This window comes from Stegastes partitus, unplaced genomic scaffold, assembly GCF_000690725.1.
Source record: "Stegastes partitus isolate 25-593 unplaced genomic scaffold, Stegastes_partitus-1.0.2 Scaffold777, whole genome shotgun sequence".
Taxonomy (NCBI): Eukaryota; Metazoa; Chordata; class Actinopteri; family Pomacentridae; genus Stegastes; species Stegastes partitus.
In genome coordinates this window covers 201,698-224,615 of record NW_007578508.1, presented here as the reverse complement: position 1 = coordinate 224,615, position 22,918 = coordinate 201,698, and the positions used below count along the sequence as shown (strand labels likewise).

Here is a 22,918-nt window from a genome sequence, read left to right as displayed (position 1 = left end):
GATGAAGCCAACAGCACCACATCATCTGCAAAAAGCAGACACACGACCCTGAGACACTGGACACCCTCCTCACCCTGGCTGCGCCTTGAGATCCTTACCATAAAGACCACAAACAGGATCGGAGGCAAGGGGCAGCCCTGGCAGAGTCCAACACCCACTGGGAATGTGTCTGACTTTGTACGGAGAACGCGGACACAACTCTCACTTTTTGCTGTACAGGGACCGTATGGCTTGTAGCAGCAAGCCTGGTACCCATACTCCCTCAGTACCCCCCACAGAGCCCCTCGGGGGACATGGTCATAGGCCTTCTCCAGATCCACAAAACACATGTGGACTGGCTGGTCAAACTCCCACGCTCCCCTCAGCAGCTCCGTAAGGGTAAAGAGCTGGCCCACTGTTCCACAACCAGGATGGAATCCGCATTGCTCCTCCTGAATCTGAGGTTCGATAATCAGTTGGAGCCTCCTTTCCAGTACCCTAGTGTAAACTTTCCTGGGGAGGCTGAGAAGTGTGACACCCTGGTAATTGGAGCACATTCTCCGATCCCCCTTTTTTAAAATGGGAAACACGGCCCCAGTCTGCCACTCACACTCACAGGCACCATGCCTGATGCCCATGGGACACTGAAGAGACGTGTCAGTCATGACAGTCCAACAATGTCCAGAGCCTTTAGCATCTCAGGGTGAATCTCGTCCACACCTGGTGCCTTGCCACCCAGGAGCTTCTTAATTAAAATCTTAAATCACTTAAATCATAAATGTGAATTCCGGAAATCTGTGCCAACACCCATTTAGGGAAATCTTCCTGCAGCTGACACACACTGTAGTGCTGTAGCAGCAAAAGGACATTTGTCTAAACTAAAAAAAACAAAAGCTCAGCAGTTCCATAGTCACAATCCCACACTGAGCCAGACCACAGTGGACCGTTTAAGCAAATGTTTACTCTTAGCTGATAACGCTGCTGTTATTTTTTTGCTGTCAGTAAAAATTATGAAAATACCAAAAGAAACAATGAATCAAACATTCTGTCAAGAATCATCTGTTTAGTCAAAGTTTGTTTCACATTTATACTGTACATTTCTCCATGGTGAACCAAAGTTCTCCCAACTTACAACCACAGTGTGCTAAAATGAGGCCTGCTGATTCCTGCTGGTTAGCAGTAGTTAAGGAGTCTTGGACTGATATGTCTTGTAACACATATGACTGATGTGCTTGCAGTCCTATCATACTACGATAGGCAGCTTACATGCTGGTTTGCTACACAGATGGCCGTATTGCCCCTCATATCGAACTTAGAAAAAGACACAGAGTTCCCAAGGATGTTTCGGAGAGACTCTGACTTCACACTTTTCACAGGATAAAGCAGCTTGGAGAATTTAGAGCATTGATACACATCAAAGCACTTCCAAATTTGGCTCGAACTACTTCCACTACAACTCTTTGAATGACGAATTATAAAGGTGTGGATGATGGAGAATCTCCTCGCAAAGCCTCTCCTTATAGCACGCATTTGTTTTAAGCACCATTTGTTTTCCTAGTGTGCTTGCAGTGCACAGGGTTCATGCAGATGACAACACACAGGAAAATTAGGTGACGGGATAAAAATTTCCAGTCAAATTTAACTCTTGACAAAGAGAGAGTGATTAGAAAGCTAGATGCTGGATGAGACTATTTCTGTGGAGGAGGCAAGAAAACAGTATGAAAAAAATAAAGTGAGACAAATGGGGGACAGAGATACAAAACAGGTAACTCACAGAGGGGAGGGACGGAGTCAGAGCTGCTTTCATATTTGTTTTGTCGCAGTCTAATAACGCTGTCGGTTTCAGCTGTGTGTGTGTGTGTGAGTGTGTGTGCGCACGCGTGCATCTGTATGTATGTGTATGTGTGAAGAACCTCAGGCACTTCTCCGTCTCAGGAAGTACAAACACTTTTGTTTACCTGCGTGTGCACCGAGACACACACAATGACTAATGAAAGAGGCACATTAATAAATAGAGATGGCACACATCTGTCACGAAAACCAAACAAATGAGAATAAATAACTCCATGACTCCATGAGAGAGCAGACACACAATCCTGGAAAGAAAGCGACATACTGTACGTCAGCCTTGTTTTTGTAGCGAAGCCCCAGAAAGCGTATCATCTAGAACAGAAAGTATATGTGAACGTCTGAATAGGCTACAGGCTAAATCACTGTTCGGCGCTTGAGCTTCTGTAGTGACAGAGGACAGAGTTGCAGATTATGATGCTGAAACTGATTCCAGCAAAATGCACAATTTGGCTTGTGACCAACAAAAAACAGCATGAGACCACAATCCTCCCAGACAAGAAGATTTTAGAAGAAGAATGAAGGCGTGTTGAGATGAGGCCTGCTGGTAACGAGTGCTGAGTACATGTGCAGCAGGTCTGGCTGCTGCGAGCTGCCCCTACGAGATGCAGCAGCGCTAAATTTGACAAAGTGAAAAGCCATTTGCCAAAGAACGCTGCTGTGAGTCCCCGCAGAACAGAAATGAATTTCAGCTCCGCTTCATTTGACTTTCCCCCAAAATTAAAAGCACTGAGATGTGACACTAGATGAAAAGTGCATCTGAGAAGTTTTTTTCCTTTCTTTCATCCCTGTCTTCTTCTGTTCTTACTACTTTGTTCCTTTCTTCCATCCCTCTATCACTCCACCCAACCATGTTTTTTCATTCGGTCCTAACACCCTCCTGGTGTCGTTCTAGCCTCCATTTTTTCCTCAATTTCTTTCTTACTGCCTCCCATCTTTCTGTCCTCTCATGTACTTCTTTCTGTTCTTCCCTTCCCTCTTCCATCTTTTTTAATGTTTTTCTATTATTCTTCCTCCTGTGATTCTTCCATCACTTTTTTCTTCTTTTCTGCCTTAATGTAACCTTCTATCCATCCTTCATTTCCTTGTTTCCTTACTTTAACTCCCTTCATTCTTCACTCTGTCCTCCCTCTTGTTCTTCACATTTTTCTTTTGCTCTTTCCTTCTTTTCCTTCCTTCCATCACTCTGTCCTGACACCCTTACTTCCACTTTCTCTCCCTCTTTTCCACCCTTGTTTCATTTCATCCTTTCTTCCTTTGTTACTTGTTATTCTTTCTACTATTGTACTGCTTGACATTTTACCTTATTTTTCTTCCTTCCATCATTTTCTCTGCATGCTCCCTCACTTTTTCACTTCCTTCCTTCGTTGTTTCCACTTTCATGCTGTGGCCTTTTATCCTTCCTTCATTTTTTTCCCTTTTGCCTCCATTCCTCCTCCCCTTGTTTTTCCATCTATTTTTCTTATCTTCCTTTTTATTCCGAGCCTTCTTGTTTTTCCAGTTTCCTTCCTCCGTCTATCTGCTCTTCACTCCACTTTTTGCCCATCCTTCTTTCCTCTTACATATCATTCTGCCCTTTCTCTTTTCCTTCAGTCTCTTCCATTGTTTCCTTCCTTCCTAATTTCTGTCCTCCCTGCTATCCCTTCTTTCATCTGATCTTCCTTCTTATTCTTCCTTCCTTCAGTCTTTCTGTTCTGTGTCCTATCCTTGTTTTCTTTCTTTCTTCTTTCTGTCCTTCTGTTCTTTCTTCTTCTCTCCTTCCTATTATTTCTTCTTTTCATTCGTTTTCTTTTCCTTTCTTCCATTTGTTGGTTCACCTGCCTGACTGTCCCTCTTTTCATTCCACTTTATCTCCTTCTATCGTTCGGTCCTGCTCTTTCTTCTTTGTTTCCTTCTTTCTTTCTACTTTTCGCTATTATTTTTTCTTTTCTCCCTACTTCCTTCATTGCATTTCTCTATTCATTCAACCTGTCTCCTTGTTCCTCCTTCCATTTTACCTTCTCTCTCCATCTTTCTGTTCTCCTGCATCCTTCTTCCAGCCAATACTTTTTTCTTTCTTTGTTTCTCTTTCTCTCTCTCAGTTTTCTCCACGATCAGTGTTTATTAGAACCCTCTCAGTGTCAGTCTTCATTCCTCTCTCTCAGTCTCACCGTCACTCAGGTGTCTCACAGGTCAGAAGTAAATTGCCTACAAACAAACAGCCTTTCACACACACAGAGTCAAATCTCAGGGGTTTCTGTCAAAACATCCCTGTCAGTCAAACGATCAGAAGAGAAACACATTCAAACACTGGATGCAAATGACTAAAAGCAGCAGCAGATTTATGTACACAACTGGAGGTCTGCAAATCAGGTAGCTGACAAAGCATCACCTATCTGATTAATGTTGTGTACTGAGTAGAGACAGCATTATTTCATTTCCCTGTTTTTCATTTATTCTTCTTACTAAGAGGAAATCTATAACCAGTTGGTTATGGTGATGTATTAAATATTCAATAAGGGAAATCATTTCTTATAGAAGAACAGCACTTTAACTATATAAGCCAACTTTCAAATTAATTTCACTACCTTTATTTTCAAGCTCTTGGCTTGGTCACTATAAAGGCAAGCCATACATGCTGTGTTTTGCTGTTTTTCAGAACAGTCTAAGCAGTCTAGATCATCCATCATTTCATACGACAACACATGCAGAATTAATATATCAGCCTTTTTTTTTTTTTTTTTATCAAGGAAAGAATAATTACTAACAACTAATCACTGTTTTTGCATGAATCCCACCATAAAATGTTGGCAGTAGAGTATTCTTTTAAACAATGTGTAGATTGTCTGGAGTCTGGCAAGTGTTTAGACTCTAATCGAAATAAAAGTTTATTCACTGAAGTCTTCACAGACAGTAGCCTACTTGCAACGATGGCCCACACAACCTCATGAAACGGGGCCCTCAACAGCCACTTTTCCTTGTGACCAAAACCTTTGAATTATTTTAATGAAAAGCTAATGTTTACTCGTATACAGGTGGTACAGTAGTGGTAGTGGATGTAATGATATGCTGGACACAATGCAGACATTTACTTTAATTTCAAAACTGGACTACTAGAGAAACAATTGGTATCCTCAGAAAGGACGAGTTCTGCTGTTTATTTTGATATGCGGCAGGTCATCATTATGACACAATAGGAAATGTAACGTAGTGGTTTGATCACTTTGATCTGCACAAATATGTAGGCTAACACACACACATAAAAGTTTATGACATCAACATGTCATTGCATAGATCTGTTATGTTCTATGCAATGTCATGACATGTGAACTGCTTTAGGAGTTCATTGTCTGCTGCGCATGTTCTTAGTAGGAAACTGTATTTTATAAGTGGACTGAAAAGATTCATGTTATGTAAAACCCAGCAGAGTCTGTAGGTGTGTGAGTGTTTACAGTACACTGCTGAAAATGTCTACTTAGTTCAAGACTACACACACACACACACACACACACACACAGATATATATATTAGCACCATACTTTCTTTGTTCCTTCCAGACTAATCTTTTCCAAGCACAGTGATTTATTAACCAATTGACTGATTGCCTGACACCCTTTTAGGAGGTTTTTTTTAAATTGTTATTATTACAGCTTGATATTTAATAAATTAAATAAAACTAAGAAATATGAAACTTCTGCTCATGTGACTGAGACTTGGTGACACGATTTCAAGGTCAGATCCCTCCCAAAGTGCTGGCTGGCAAAGCGCAGCACGAGGGAGCCAGCCTCAAGTGAGCATCACATCACAAAGGAATAAAACATTCAAAGACTTTCATAAAGTTAAAAAAGCAAGCAAGGGAATTTATCCATCACCCCAAAAAAACTATTTGAATGAAATATAATCCCTTCTTTTCATGCCCCTGCACAGACGAATGACTCCGGGCTCTGTATCGTCCTCGGGAAGTCGGTCTCTGTGCAGCTCAGAGATTCATATTTTGATGAGGGTATTTCAAAGTGTCAGGGGTTTTAGCAGAAATACGTTGGGAGGGGAAAAAACATGAAAGAAATGCTAAGTCATTTTCAATCCAGGCTGTGGGAGAGGAAAATGTCTCCTGTGTACGTTTTTAAGGTTGGATCTCCTCAAAAGGTCATCTGGTAGTAATAACGACGAGACCATAGCGAGAATTTGTCACAGTTTTAAGGTGAGCACAAAAGAAGGAAGAGGAGATGATGAGACGGGGGTTGATTTAGGGAAATGGTTCCAGTCTGACAATGCAGCGGAAAAAGAAATAGGCAAATGTGGAGCTGGAAAGACAGTTGGAATAATAGAGGGAGGGAGACAGATGAAGTAAAGGAGGGTGGAATCACCTCCACAGAGGAGAACCAAGTGAAGAATTGGATTGCATGGTGCGGGCCGGTGTAATTGCAAAGGCGCCCTGACTGAGAAAGCGATACATTGTTCCTCAGTCTCAGCTCAGAAATATTATCCTCAGCCAGAGGAATCCTTATGAGTGAAGAAAAAAAAATCAATTGATATTAAAGGCGAGCCACAGTGTGAGCTACAGGAGCCTCAGCTTGTCAGAGCGGCCCTGCTTGATATCATGCCTCGAGAGCCGGGGAGGCTGCGGAAGATAAGTGGACTGATTACTACCGTCTGTGGATGCGTGTGCAGAGGAACATAATGATATGAGTGCTGCAGTGAAAAATAAATACACATGCAGCCACATATGAAAACGCCTGATGGTGGCAGGTTGTCTCATAGAGTTGTGTAGGTGTTGTTTTTCCTTCACTGTGTGTCTGCGTGAATGTAATTCTAGATAAAGCCTTAACTTTCCATGCCCTTTGCAAGTCATTTAAAGATGTGCAAACACAAGCCAACAAACCACACTCTCTAATCTACCAGCTTGTGTTGTTCAGAGTGAGTTCTAATGCACACATGCAGCCTGACAATGACCCTGGAACAGAAATATGTTCAGACGCTGTGCCAGGCTATACTCAGATGTCCACACACAAAGATGCACAACAGCGTACATGCATAATTACAAAGTTGGGGAACAGATGGGCATTATGGTTTCTAATGTGCTATCTCACTAATGTGCTCCCTCTCTTGCATTCTCTCATTCAAACACACACACACACTCAGAAAAGCTCTAAAATGCTTGACACATAAACGCATAAGCAGTTAGAAACCAGTCTGAATACTTTTCTTTGGACATATGTGAGAGCCAAGGTGAACTCAGATTTGTATTTGTATTTGTTAAAAGCCTCAAAGCAAGCACAGCTGTTATTCCACTGTGGACATGTCAGCCACTTGTCAACAGGGAGGCGAAAGTGTCAAGGCCACTACAGGGGCTGCAATCAGTGGCTTGTACACCTCCATACACTTGCACAGAATGTCCCTGGAAAAGAGGAAATAAACACTCATCATTGTACACCTTCTCCTAATATTATAGTGGTACAATCTCTGTAAGCCTTAAAAAAGTATTGATGCTGCATTTCCTGAGTGATGACATCAGTGTCCTCCTGGGAAATGCTTTTGAAGTTGGTAAAGATAAAAGACAATCTGATGATTTACCAAATGCATTTCTCCACCACAAAAGGATTAAGTGACAGTGATTTTAAGTACACTGAGCTTGTTATATATATTAGATTTGACATTTCTTCAACAGTCATGCTTCTGCTTTAGTTTCAGCTTGTTTTGCAGACATTTTTTGGTTTTACAGAGAAAACAGTTTTGCGGTTCATTAGGATATGGGAACAGATTCTATGTGGCTGTATTGTACTCAGCTCCACACCATCTCATTATCTGTATTTCCTGAAAAGACTACCTACCCTCTGACCTTCTTGTTGTCTCTTTTCTCTTCTCTTCCTACTTCCTTAGAAAGCAGAAACTGTATGTAAGTACTGGGGAGGAGGCAGACTGTTCACCACAGTGCTCTCCAAGGTGCTGTTCCTGTTGCTGGGCAGCAGCGAGAGCTATCTTGGGTGACCACTCTCTCCTCTTCCCACACCAGTGGAAACGCTGTCACCAGTGGGAATTTCCGCCTCGATAATTTACTATAGTCAATCAGTGACTTTTTTCTGTTCCTAACATATACTTACAAGCCCCCTGTTGCTCTTTCCTGGTTGACGAGTCTATTTCTGTCTGCACAATTATGTACTGGCAGACTGACAGGTTAGAGCACATAGATGGACTCGTTGGCTGTTAGGGTTAGGGCTAGGGGTTTTTTTTGCCAAAGAATTTCCAAAAGGCATCTTCAGTCCCTGCCTGTACATTGGTCACCAGCAGCCACAACAAGACAGTAGTATTCAGAAGACATCTAAATAGCAGGATGAGTTTTGCAAGATCTAAAAACAGCCCTCAGGCACTTCAATGCTAATGTTGTTAGGCATATGTTGTAAGGGTATAGGGTATATAAGGGTATATTGAAACAATTTTCCAGACACGTATATTAATGCTTTAAAAAGCCAACAGGTCTCAGTCTGATAGGGCAAAATAATTACACTTGGTACAGTATACAAAACATTGTAAGTAAAAATTGTGCAATACATTTACTAAAGATGGAACAAAACATGGCCCCTAATTCAGCCTTGTGAACAACTAAACGGACCTGGCAAACACCTCTAAAATACCCTCCCAGCAGTTGTTTACATCTAACATCATTGTTTTATGTGAGGAATGCCAAAAGTAAAGAGTGACATTGCCTAACTTAAAGGTTTAGTTAGGTGTCCTGTCTTCTGTCGGACTTTATTGACTCTGAAGTCATATGATCCAAATCAGTCTCAGCCATGAACTCAGCTAAAGCAGACACCATCCTCTGGGACGACAGCCCACTGCTGGCCCTCCACCTGTTCCATTTCCACCACACAGGTTACCGGGCTGGAGGTGGTGGTCAGATGGGGCAAGACACAAGGACTCACAACCGCCTCCACTCTGTCCATCAACTCGTCAAACTGCTTCGCCATGCTACCGCCGGCTGATGCCACTGAGGTAGATGCTGCTCCTTCCCGAATGGAACCGGACCCTGCTTCAGCTGGGACAATGTTTGCAGGGGGGCCGTTGCTGCTGCCACGGGTCATGACATAGAGGCTCAGCAGGGAGGTAGCTCTGCGACCCTTTCTGAAGTGGATCCAGTTGCCTGGGATGGACAGGTGCCGAGCTGGTGAGTTCTCCTAGCTCCACAGATGGAGCTGCTGCACCAGACACTGCTGCCCGCCATCCTCCCTAGCACTCCAAACAGGCTGGTCAGTCCCAGTCTTGGGGTCCAGGACAAACGGCATCCAGCCCACCATCAAACTGCCTCTGGCGTCGCTGTGGGACAGTCTCCCAGAACTGAGCAACAGGACTTCTAACAAAAACTCGATGCAGGAACACATAACTCCGGGCTGGCAGAATTACACTGGTTCTCACCTGGCTCCAAGAACAGGTCTCACATTTAGCTAATACAGTGAATTTAGCAGCAGGAGATGCTGATTTATCTTAATGTATGAGGGAAGTGACAGCCTTTTGTTCAAGTGAGGGTTTGAATGAATTGAGCACAGCAGGTTCAGATATTTGATCTCTACTCAGGTGCTTTATGCATTCCTCCCTGAGGTTGGGTATCCTGGCAGCTTGCTTTTCCTTTTGTTTTACAGAGATACATCAAGCCTAAACAGGAAGACACTGTACACCAGAGCTAGCCAATAACACTGACAGTGAGACAAAGGAATAAGACAGGCCAAACCAATCAGACACTGCTAATGGGGCTCCTGGCACAGAGAACAGCTTGTAAGGAGAAGCAGAGGTGTGTCTGAGATGGACAGAAACCCACAAAAAAACTTGTGGAGTACATAATAGCATGTGTATGTATTGGTATCGGTGCAAGCAGAGGATGCTTGGAGCATGGGTGGTGTGTCAAGCGCTAATGCATGCAAAGTGTGTGAGTGTGTGTGAGTGATGTCCATTTCCCTGTAGGTTAAGGTCAGTAGCCATCTCTCTAGGGCTTTTACTGTCACAGACCACTGGGCTCGACATTTCCTGCCTGCCACCAGGCCATTTGGCAAACAGCAGGGTTTAGCACACTCTCAATCTGTGTGTGTCTGTGTGTGCGTGCCTGTCTGTGGGTGTGTGTGAGGTGAAGGATGCAGAAGGAAAATGACAAAATGTGTGCATGTTGGCACAAATATGCGTGATTCAGTTTATGGGGTTGTGTCAGGTGGAGGATGTGCATGTTAGTTGGAAAATGGTGTGATTTTGTGGGTGTGTGTGTGAGTGTACACCCTTGGGACAGAAGGCTCTTAATGTCCATCTGTTTCACGCTGCTCAAGGTGTCACTTTGCTCTTCAAAAAGGGACAGTCTGTAGATTATTCAACAGTGTCCTCCCATGACCTTTAATCTGTGTTACACTGTTGGAATCTAGTCATATACTTATTTCATTCATTTCACAAGTGTCCGTCCTTTATGATTTTGCTACACAGTCACTAAAAGGGCTTCTACAGGAAAACAGCTCTGTGAGATGCAGTCACATGGTGACACTATTACTTAGTCAGTCCATTTACTGACATGAAACACATTTTACAGTCTAAACACTCTTCTCACTCTAAATGTACACCTGCCTGTATACATCTTCTACCATTCAATAAAACACATTAACACATTGAAGCAAACCGACTGGAAAACATTGTACACAGCAGGTGTAAGCCGGATCCCCTTTCCACTCCAAGCTGTGCTCAAGGGATAATCATCAACGACAAAAACTGAGTCAAAATTTCCATGCAGCATTTAGGATTACATCTACTCTACTAATATCCAGCTGCTCCTTTGTAATTCAGCCTATAGTCAGTATCAATCATGAAATGATAATATGGAATAAACAGAACAGAGGTGTGAGGAAGTAATGACAAACAGAGCTACTAATGGAAACCTAAATTCATTTTTTTTAGGAAGAAGCTCTTGGATTGCCATGATCTGCATGACAAGAGAGCATGCTCACTGTAGAGGTAGCTTGTCCTTAAGAATGCTAACACAAAGTTTTATAACAATCTGTTTTCCTTTATGAACAGTTTGCAGCAAAGCACATCAACATGTAAGCAGACTATCTACCTGTGGTGAAAGTATGATATTTCCACTACAGTGTAAAACAGAAATGAGCATCTTCTGCAATATAACTTACATGACCAATGATTCAAAATTTCATCACCTGAATGCAGCAACTCCTCAGTTAAACATGCTTCATTTTGTGTCTCCGAATTACCACTCAAAAGTAGTTTTGATTGAATTTTAGGTGGGTCTTTATTAGGTCCAAACTGAGAAAATTCTGATGTTCACAGGTCATTTTCTAACCATGTTCTTGCAATCTGGCAAATTGGAAATCACAGGTGTACTCAATTTTGTTTCAGGTATCACATATTTTCTAACTTGTGTGTCAGTGATAACAGGTGTATTCACTTGCTGCACTGCATTTCTACTTTAGGGCCTGTTTTTTCAATATGGTCTTCCTAAAGTGTTTGTTTTTGATTGTTCATAAGAAATTAATCCACTGTTCAACTTCAAAATAATGCAAATATTCAGAGTTAGTAGAATTTAAATAATTTGTAACTATGCGATTCTGCACAGAGGTGGGCTCGCTTCTGTTCTATGTATTGTGTTCAAGTAATGAAAAAAATCTAAATAGGCTGAGTGGCTCAGGATTTTCTCAACATTTTGCACACCAACAAATTTGTCTGTGCATATTACATAACTGGTATCAATCAGGACTCGCAACAGAAATATGTCTACAGAGTCACAGACGGCAACATGACAGCAACATATCCAGCATGTCACACCACATGGTAGCAGGACACATTGTGATGTTTAGGCCACATGTCTGCACAACCTTTTGTCATGTTTCTTGTGGAATTGAAATGTGGTCCTACACAAAAACACAGAGTGACTGATTTTACACTTTATAGCGACGTAAAATCTATTTTGCTACACAAACTTCAAAAGGAACAATGATGTTGACTAAAACGCTTTCAGTGCACTCATGGGCAGGTTAGGTGTGAAACAAGACTAAGGGCCAGATGTGATGCATTCTACCCTGAACACATGTTGTGTATTTATCAAACAGGCTGGATCTTCTGTTTGTCATTTGTGGGAGTAGGTGTTAGGCACACCTGTCTCCTTATTCCATTTGCATTTAAGGACGGATTGCGCTCGCAGGAGACATGTTAACAGAGGCTGATTACTGTTTAGATGGATTTACGAATGTGGTAACATCTGTGACTTCTAGTTTTACAAGGAAAAATTCTCCACCTCTGTAAAGCAGGCATGAACCCAGCGTAAATAGGATTTTCAAGGGCCTTAAGGAATGCTGTAGTGGGAAATGAAACGTATATTAAATGTAATTCCATATATAACTCATGTATAATGATTATGACAAACAAAAATGAAGCAATTAGGTAAATCTCAGTGAACGCAATATATGATTACAGTGATGCCAACAAATAGCGGATGTTGTGGTTTATGTTCATCAAACTTGAAATTGATCTCTCTCTCTCTCCACCAACTGTGGGGGGTTGTGCATATTTTGAGCGTCTGGGTTTTGCCTTGTTTTATTATTGCATCTCAATTTTGGCTCCTCTGAATATGTTTAATGCACGCATTCATGTCCTATATCCTCTGTTTCACAAGCTCTTGCAACTCAGTGCAAACTCTCATTTAGCATTTTTTTTCATTCATCATTCTGAAAAAACAAAGCACATACCCCAGGGGTTGATTTCCATATTCTGAGACAAAACAGCTTCTACTACAGCGGTTGCCACAAGAAATTCAAACTTTCATAATTTTAATAAAGTTAAGAAATAATTACTTTGCTAAATAAAAAAGAAATAACTATGGCTTGCTTGAAAAACTACAAACTTGATTGAGGAACAGAACCTGTAAGTTCCAGTTTCACTTTGGCTTTCTTTTTACGAAGCACAGAGTCCTCAGAGCACTATCAGGCTCTCTTTGGTTTTCTAATACTCCACTTTTCACAGGTATAAGGTTTCCTTTTTTATCAGACAATTAGTATTTTTAAGTAGGAGCTGTTTTTACCTTGACATGTTTCAACTGTCACTTCAGTCTTCCTCAGAAACGTCACTGACATCTGTGGTGACGTGTTTTTATCAGATTATCCTTGTCCATATGTTTGCAACCGTGTGTGATGCACATATACACATGTACACACACACACACACACACACACGTATATATATATATATATATACACACACACACACACACATATACACACACATATGCTCACGTGTTAGATGTATGTGGTGAATGTGGGTTGAACTAAATTTAAATAGACAGATGGTGCAAAAAGATAAAGACAGAGCAAAAAAAGACAGACTGAGAAAATGTGCCACTGCGAGCATGTCTGAATAGCTGAGCACATTAAGGGCACAACATTAAAAGCAAGTGTGTGACATAAGCGACATCAGCAACTAATTCACTTTCACAGCCATTCATGACTTCTCAGATCCCCAAATTGCTATGCCCGCTGCGTATTATTGCATGTTTGTCAGTGGGATGTCACGCCACGCACCCCAGGGTGCGTTTGATCTGACTCACCCTCACAGCCCTGGGAGCGCCTTGTCTCTCATCCAGAAAAACCCAACAGCAGACTGCTGCACTTTGGTAAGATGGAAAATATCAGGGAAAGATGCACTTACCCACAGGGTCAAGCTTAAAAAGAATAATAATAACCCATTTACAGCTAATATTAGCACACAGAAGTGCCAGCAGCACTGCAAAAATGCACTTTTGCAGATTTTTCACGATTTGCCACATGACTTACATGCATATTTATTTCATAGCTTCATACTCTGTTTAATAGGCTTGCAGTTCATTACAGTAGTAGAAGCTTTCTGTACATCAACAGTGAAGGAAAGTTGCATTAACACCCCATTCACAAAGTGAATCACAGCTTCCCACCTTCCAAATGCTACATGTTTGAGGCAAAACCAACATTCTCTTCTTGCTGAGATGCACATGCAAATTTAATGCATTGTGCCTTACCTATGTATCATATAGGAGTATGTGCAGTATATTCATTTTACATTTAGATTGGCTTTGTAACAGTGATGCTGCGCTGTGCACATAATATATACTACGCAGGCATACAGTTAATACAGTGTTGTCGTGTCAGCTGCAACAAATCAGAGTCACTTCTACTGCAGTCATGTTCATGTAGGATTCTGATTAAAACAATTTAACAATAAACTTTAACCTAAACATCTGAAAAAAAAATGAATGATTAATGTTGTAATCACACATTAAAGCAAGAAAATAAAGGTGGTGATTCACAGGAGGAAAAAGGTTCAGATTACAAATATAAGCATACTCTATAAACCTACTCATGCTCAATGCAGGCTGTAACATCCCTCTGTTTAACACTGGTTTTATATGTCAAAATGGAGAATTCAAGATATTTTGGTGAAAATGACTCAAACTATAATACTAAACAGGTATTTATAGGATATACTAAAGAGTGCAACCTCACCAACTCCTTTGGAACACATTTCTTTATCAAACGTTTGCCAAATGCTGGAGCTGATGTCAAATAACCCTGAGGTAACCTTATATAAGCTGGTATGTGGAACCAAACAGTACAACATCGCAGGCTATTCATGGGTGCAGCATCTGATTCGCTCCAGTAAACGCACTGATGCTGGGACTTTAAGTGGTAGCGTAACATTTGGAAGGAGTGGAACTATGAATAATACACACACACACAAATACGTAAGCAAGCCTGCGTACAACTGCACCCACATAAACACACACACACACACACACACACACACACACACACACACACACAGACTTTCTCACAGACTAAGATGGTGATATGCACAGATAGACGTATGTATGTATAATGCATACAATATTTGTTTGTATACACAAATGGGAGGCAAATTACGCTACACACAGAGAAGGAAAGGCAGAATGTACAAATCAGGCCTTAACAGGATGTGAAAGCTCAGCACGCCAATGTGCCTTTTCTGCCTGCAGACGAAACACTGGACGTCAGTGATGCAAAGGCAATTAGACAGCCGTTGTACACACACATATACAGTACACACAATATTTCTTGCCTAAAACACAAAACAATAAACTAAAAAAGTGCAAATACCTCCTACGTCACACTTTTTCTTTTCCTCTTTTCTCTCATTTATTCTCTTCCCGTCTCATGCCTCAAAGCAACACAACATGAAAGCTCGGCATCTATCTGAGACAGAAAAGGTGTGAAGTGAAAGAGATTCAGAAGAAAAAAGCAGATAAAGAGCAGGAAGAAAAAAGACTCAGAGCAAGGCGGAGATAGTGAAAGGCAATGTGAAAGAAAAAATGGACAGAGGTGAGGGAGGCACTGGAGGATCGACGGGAATAAAAGATGAAGCCCACAATTTGTGTGGCCATTTGACCCTGCAAGCGCTCAGCTTAGCACCAGCTGCATGAATAAACAAGCACATCTAATTTTCCCTGGCTGAGGGCAAGGATACAGGTACATTTGGAAACCAAAAGTCAGTTGATTTGCTGCATTCATGTCTTCCAGTATAATAAAGCACTATTCACATCCGCTTTCAGGTGGTACTGCCTGAACATCTCGGATTTACTGAAATTCTAAGACCCAAGAGAGAACACCTCTGCAACATCTCGTAGCTTAAATGGCAGCACACGTAGTGCTGAAATGCTCTGTGTGTGCTTGTGGAAATATGTAGTTATCTGCTATCAAGTATATTAAATCAGCTTAAAGGGTGATAATATACACCTGGGCTCTCACAATGTGTTGGAGAGATGAAAACAGAAAAAACAGTCATGTCATAGAGATATAACATGAAACGTAGATGCTTCCTAACTCTGTGCCTTTAGCTGCAGATTCTCATTCCGCTCTGCCTCCCAAAAATGTATGTTCCTGTACAACTAAATTGTATTGTCAACTACGTTATGAGGAACACGTATTTTCTGCCAGATTGTGTTTGTCGTGAAGCATCACAAATACATTTCTAATCAACACATCTTTGCCACCTTTTCAGCCAGCCAATCATATATTAGATGGAGTTAGAGTGGAAAATGGAGGAGAAGCTTCTAACATGTTGTGAAATCTTCACATTTTATTCCAAACTGTGGTACTTTACCAAACCTAAAGTAGTTTTGGTGCTTCAATCTAACCAAGCTTCTAACATGTAGTTTGTCTTGTGAAAGGATTCATTTAAACACAGAATATGAGATTTTACTACCAATAACTAAAACAAAAGGCAACCGTAAGTGAAATTAACTTTTTCCAAATATAATGTTCCCTTATGGGATGCCAACTCCAGGCTATAGGGTAAGAGTCCTGTCACTGATTTGTGCCTCTTGACTCAAACTTTGTGGCCCACATTTCCTATGCCATCACAGTGCTACTGCTTGGGGAAAAAACAAGTTTCTTTCAAAACGTACATAAGGATGGAACTTAATTTTTGTGTGACCTTGTTGGCTCATTTTTGTGTCTCCACCTGTCCACATATTCCCATTCGCCCACTGACTTTACACTGGCAACATGTCACAGGAGCAGAAATGTCTTTTCAGGCTCTGGGAAAGTTTTACAAATAAAGAAGTTTGTGGATTAAACATTCATCATAAAAACAGTCAAAAATCAAGTTGTTTGCAGCTCAAGATGTCAACAGTGTGAGTGACAGCACCTATCAGTCTCTCTTAAAACATTCATGTTGTGGCGCTGCTATCACCGTGATCTCACCGTTCTGCCTGTCTGGGTGAATCTGCCAAACGAGTCTGGACAAAAAGTTTCTGTTTGCACTGTAAATACAGATGTACAGACACCAACCACAGAATTAAACCGAAGACAAAGTGACAATGAAAAAGATCAGGTCACCTAAGGAATAGAGTTTTTAAATAACTTCTTCTGGATGTACATCTGCAAACACCAGAGAAATTGTCATGTCAGGAAGGTGTACGAAGGTGTATGTTGCACTGACTGGCCTAATGTCTGTATCTTCAGCAATGACTTGGGTATGACATTAAGCAGATTTGTTGGGTGTCACGTTGTCTTTTGCCCTTCCTCTGTGTCTCCAATGAGACTAGGAACCAGTAAAATGATTAAGATTTAATTCCCTCAATTAAAAACCACATTTCTTATCATGATAAAATGTCCATATATTGTTTTTCTTTATTACATGCTGGAAGACACATTGAGACAACGAAGCAGTCAGTGCTGTGGCTGAGCATCCCCACCGTAAAACTACAGTGTACCAATTTTAGAAATCAATCCTGCCCCCTTTAGGGTTGAGCTTTCTGTATCATTAGTCTTCTTCAGAACTGGTTTCTGGTCTGAAAATGTAAGGCTGAAATACACTGTGTAGCTCAGTGTTTTTTGTAGCTGGGCCGGTGTGCTCGAGCTGCAACGAGCGGGGCGAGGTAGGTGGAGAGAGGCAAAGACTTTATAGATCTGTAGGTTTTGAGGAAGCAATGGTGCTGTTCATCTAAGCCATTTTAACGTAGGAAACTCTGTATATTCAATATACAGAGAGGAGCTTTCAGAGGAATAAATCAATGATCAGAGGGACTTAAATATTTTTTTTGATGCCCAAGTGAGTGGAATGGATTTGTTATGGGTTTCTTACCTACACACTCTGTCCACTGGTGAAAAAAGCACACCCAATTAGCCTGTGCAGCTAGCACTAATGTGAGTTATTCAGTTAAGGCAGCAAATTCTCAGCTCTTTAATGACCTCATTAACAACTTGTGCTGACCCTAAATTCTTTTTCAAAGGGCCATGAAAAGATAGTGTCTCATCGCCGTTACAAACCCACAGGCATTTCAATGTTTTCAGAAATGAAGAAGTAAACCTATTCACACATTTATTTGGATCACATGTGGCTGAAAACATCAAACTAGATGCGACTGGCTTTTGTTGATGGCTTGCATGCTGAGTGGTGCCTGCTACCATCAGAGGCCACATTCACAGTGAACTGTCACACTGCCTGCAAATCCAGTTTTAACACCGTGTTACTGTGATGAAATTTTAGATAATCTTGACAAAATATTCAGCCTACCTGAGGGGAGTCAGGCTTTTCTCACACGGCATATGAGTCTAGATGCTGAATTCATAAAAGCAATCCTGCCAGCACAATGGAGCTGCATGTATTCATCCTGTTTTCCAACTGAGAAAATCACGCCGCATACAACTAAGCTGATTTGCTGATATTCTATAAACAAAGACAAGATACTAAACCCTCGGTTTTAATCAATGCTAAAATCAAAAAATGCACAGATAAAACAGATTTTGATAAATAGCTAATCTACTCTTGAGACCCTTCAGCAACCAGGATGATTTAGATCAATGATTCCCAACCAAGTATTTGTACTGCAGGGGGTATTTCTGCAGTTGCTATGGGAGGAGGGCGGGGTTCGACAAGATGGGAGTCAAGAAACAGTCAGACTATTTTGCCACTTAGAGAGCAGGCCTTTCATCGTACTGAAGAATGTTAGTATGCCCAAGAGAGTTAAATAATCACATTAGTACCTCTTAGAGGCAATTCTTCGTTTCCTCTATTCTATCTGTCCAAAAAGTTTTTCTACTGGCTCTCTTTGCCTTTGTTCTTTCTGCTGAACTTTCTCCCTGCAATGTATTTGATTCAGTCTAGCATTCATCATACCTCCGAGGACATATCCTCTCTTGTGTGCCTTGTTCTAGCATCGTCTTATCAGCCGAGCTACAAAAACAAAATCCAACATACAGGAGCAAAGTGGGACTTATCAATCCACACTGTACAGCAAAGAGAATGAACACCAGGCCGAGGTATACGTATCTATATCCTTCATCTGTGTGATGCTCAGAGCTGCCGGACAGCTCAGATATGGATTAAACTTCAGACATGATCACCATTCAGAGACGCAGTTGGTCGAGGAAAAGGGTTTAATCCTTGTCTGCAAGCCCGGCCCTTGGCAAGGTAAATAAGATGGCTTCTGTTGTTTAGGTGATGATGGATGAATTGTAATTAAAACTTCAGGACAAATAAACAACAACAAAACAAAGTGGTAAACACAGGTGAGTAGTGGAGTTTGTGGGTAGAAAATGCAGGCGTAAGACAACACTGAGGAAGCTGAGGTGCAGCATGGCTCAATAATCCTCTCCTTTTCAGTAACATGCAAGTATTTACAGAAATGTTTTATTCACTTGTGACCAAGTGGCAAACTTGAGAGCTGAAAAATGAAGCCAAGGTGGAAGTGCCTAAAATAGTTCCTTAAATGGCCATTTGACACTTGCTCCAAAGAGAGTCAATCCCCACAGACATTTTAAAATATCAACTCAAGCAGAAATAAGCATGCCTGGTACCAAAAAACAGTGTTGGTCTTAATAGTTAATTTCTTCATTCACAACAACTGTATGGAGGTAGAAAGGTAGTCCAGAAACCAATGGATACCATCACGGTGGCTACATCCATCTTTTATATACAGTCTATCGATATAATTCCAATGCAAGCACATGTGCAACCCACTTTCAAACTCTCAAAAAGACTGTAAGCAAAATTGCAGTTGGGAATTACATGAAAGGACAACATGCCTTGATCATGTAAGATACATCCACTGTGCATCTAGTTCTGTACAGGAGGACTCTTGTTACCTGCCTGAATGGAGTATAAATCCAGCTCGACTGGATATGTGGACATATTACGAGACGGATGTTTTTTAAACATGTGTTGCAGCTTATCTTGTATTCAAGTGAGTATCAATCACTCTTTATACCACCTCCACCTACTTATTTTCTTATTGTTTATGCACCTCTGATGCAGCTGTTTGTTGTTCTAAATTAATCTATGAGGATTAACTCTAGAGAGGCGTAATTAAAGTATGTGGATAAAAAGCCTGATGAGAACAATCTAACTTCAAACCTGATTTTTAAACAAATAATGCTACAGTGAGGAAGGAGGACATTTAAAAAAGCACAGCTGGTAGCAGAGAAACAGGTACTAATGTAATTGCTGAACACATGGTCTTAATAATATTTTGCGTTGGATTCTAAGAGAAAAAAAATCTCCTAATCAGAGTGATCAAAGCAAATTTTAACCAGCAAGTACGACCTTGTGATTTTTCATCACAGTTGTGCACATGCACTATTTCCTTACACTTCTAAGTTATGCTCCTTAGATAGACTGACTTACATTACTAACATAGAACTTCATTTTTTTTTCATGGTGAGTGGGCAGTCCACTTTCTGCCTCTACAGCAAAAGGCAGTTTGTGCTAATTGACATCTAAAATAAAACAATCATCAGAAAGTTATTTTCTTACTGCGTGTAAGTTGTGTCTTTATAGCCCAAACGCAATTAAATGTTCTGATTTTGGTCATATTTACATGGATATGTTTACAAGAAGCACTTGAATCTAATGTTGCACTGACAATGCATGTCGATGTATATATACATATACACATACACACACACACACACACACACATATATATATATTAGTAGTATAATATCAGTATTCAAAATGATAAGTTGTAAAATGAGTGAGTAGAATTCAGTTGCGAGCCAAATGACAAAAGCCAGTCATGGTTACATTAAAGCTTACCTGATTGGAGTAGCGCATGCTCACATTGCGCTGGTCCTGCCGTGGCACATAGCGGTGGATGGGATCGATATCCTTAGGGCTGATCAACTCATCCACTGAAGAGTGAGCACGCACACACAAATACACACAAAGGTAGACATGAAGACAATAAACATGCATATACATGACCACAATGACAAGGAAACAAGGGTACAAAGACAAAAGATCGATTTCCTACACAAATGCACACAACGTAGGGGTCAAACTGTGTCCGAGGATTCATGTCAGAGAAAAAGCAAGAAGTTTTAACAATCATTAACTAATATGAATAATGAATAAATGACAGGATACTACTATTTGACATGCATAATGTGTTGTAAGAAATCATTTGACCTTATGACCTTAAAGGTGGAGGCTGTGATTCTGGAAAAGGATTGTTAATATGCACATAGTTAGCATATTTAGATATTTAGAATGTGCCAGATTTACTGTCCAGCTCACTTCCACTCCTTTTCCCCCTGATTGTGTACTAGCTTAAATGTACACAGGACACACTGGAATAGCACTCAGTAAGTCTACGAACACTGTTTTTTTCTTTTTTTTCATCTGCATGGTCAAAGAATGGACAGATATCAACACTGAGAAAGTTTTCACCCGGATTAGAACTCACTGACTTCATCTGTAAGGTCATATCAGTTTTGCATTATTAATGAACTTATAGACTGACATTAGAATATACAGAATGAAACTGTGTGTTCAAGTCAGCATACCAAAGCGCACACACACACATCGACATACCCAGCAACTTGGCAATGTTGTACAGGGCCTGACCCCATAGGAAGACCATCCCATCACGGCCAGAGTTACTAGGGAAACGCTTCTGGCTACCATGCTTGTTCTGTTCCGCCTCCACAAAATCAGCTGGTACATAGTAGTATTTGGGGATCACGGCATGGCCTGGTGTGAGAGACAAGGACTGTGAGCTCTGTGTACTTGTACTTTCTCAACTAACACACATTAGGAAAGGTGTCCAGTCAGAAAGAACCCAGAAGACCTGGGTGTGCATCCCGTAACAGACAAGGGATCATTAGTCTAAGGGTACATGTCTATATGACCTGTCACTTCAAGTCTTACTATTTACTGTCTATGTGAACAGCCATGCAATGCATTGTGTTTTAGGAGACGGGGCGTTGTGCTGCATTGTGTTGTGTTGCATTGTGTTACGTTGCGTTGCGTTGCGTTGCGTTGCGTTGCGTTGCGTTGCATTGCATTGCATTGTGTTGCATTGCATTGCATTGTGTTGCATTGCGTTGCAATGCGTTGCATGGCATTGCCTGCTACTCATTTGCAAAAAGATGAGGTCTCAGCTGCTGTGGTGTGCTGGGCTAAAAAATCTAGAAAAACTTCTAAACTAACTGTTTTTGATCTGAAATGACGATGGATAACCTAACTACATGGCTCATTTCTCATCCCAAATGTTTTCAGAAACACATAAAGGTTAACTTTTTATGTAATACAAGATAAAGTTTCCATACAAGGCTATGAGTAAAGTGTTTGTCCAGTTAGCTGCAGAAAGTATTTGTCCAGCTGTAGTTTATGTTGGATTATTATTGTTGAAGAAAACCTGTCTGTTGTCTATTGAGGCTACTGACAGGCTGTACACACATCAAGTGTCCAATGTTGGGAAGTGGTGGGACCCCGCATGTCTAAAAAAGCCCCTGTGGACACGTACCATTCAACTTAAGTTTTGTTTCCTGTTTATATTTGGTTTTCACTCGCTTTCTGGGTAGGTTTAGGCCAAAATCTAGGTTAGAGTTATGAAAATATTACCCTTTGTGAGACACTTTCATATGTTGGAAGTTTGATTAAGTTTAAATACCAAAATGACTTGACAATGGTTACAAAAAATGTCATGGGTTAGGTATTAATGTTGTAACTGAGAATGCAGTTTGGTCACATAGGAAAATAATTTTGTGGAGACTCGGTTGAGACAGCACCTCCTGGAAGTGTGTTTCAATGAATCAACACTTGGTACAGAATAGACAGAAGATTGACTTCAACAGGAGTGAAATAGTGACACACACACAATTTCACACAGCATTATGTTCACAAGTGTCATTCTTCAAGCGATTTTGAACTTCAGAAGAACATCTTTACATCTTAGCATTTACACAAACATGTGAGTGGACCAGTCACATGGGTTCTTTTAAAAGCTGCCCTAATGCCATCAATCAAGCCTCTCGGAGCTATAGAAGTAGGACTGAACAGTGGATTTTTCACAAACCTTTCCTAAAATGTGCATAACTGGCCTCAGCTGCTGATCCATCTGGGAGGAAAAGTGCTCAGGACACAAAGCAATTGTGTCAATTTAAGCTTTAAGGTGGTCATTTTAAACTGGGAGACACAGGAGGAATTTCACCATGGTGAATGTATCTTCAACAATTGGCTCCTCTGTTCACTGTTTCTGAGCCATGCTGCATTTATTTTATTGATCCAGTAGGTTGGATTTTCCTCTCAGTCTCTCTTGTCGTCTCCTCTCTGCTCAGTGGAAACA

The 22,918-nt window shown here is 41.0% G+C and overlaps 1 protein-coding gene across 3 annotated transcripts in view; it reads right to left on the bottom strand.

Moving 5' to 3' along the window:
• phkb (phosphorylase kinase, beta) overlaps window positions 1-22,918 on the bottom strand; it is a 133,841-nt gene that overhangs the window by 48,718 nt on the left and 62,205 nt on the right. For all 3 annotated transcript variants that reach the window (XM_008292002.1, XM_008292001.1, XM_008292004.1), the window contains 2 exons: window positions 21,163-21,321; window positions 20,386-20,480 (listed from right to left, as the gene is read on the bottom strand). In XM_008292002.1, the coding sequence (XP_008290224.1) occupies window positions 20,386-20,480; window positions 21,163-21,321 (254 nt within the window). The remainder of the gene's footprint in view (window positions 1-20,385; window positions 20,481-21,162; window positions 21,322-22,918) is intronic.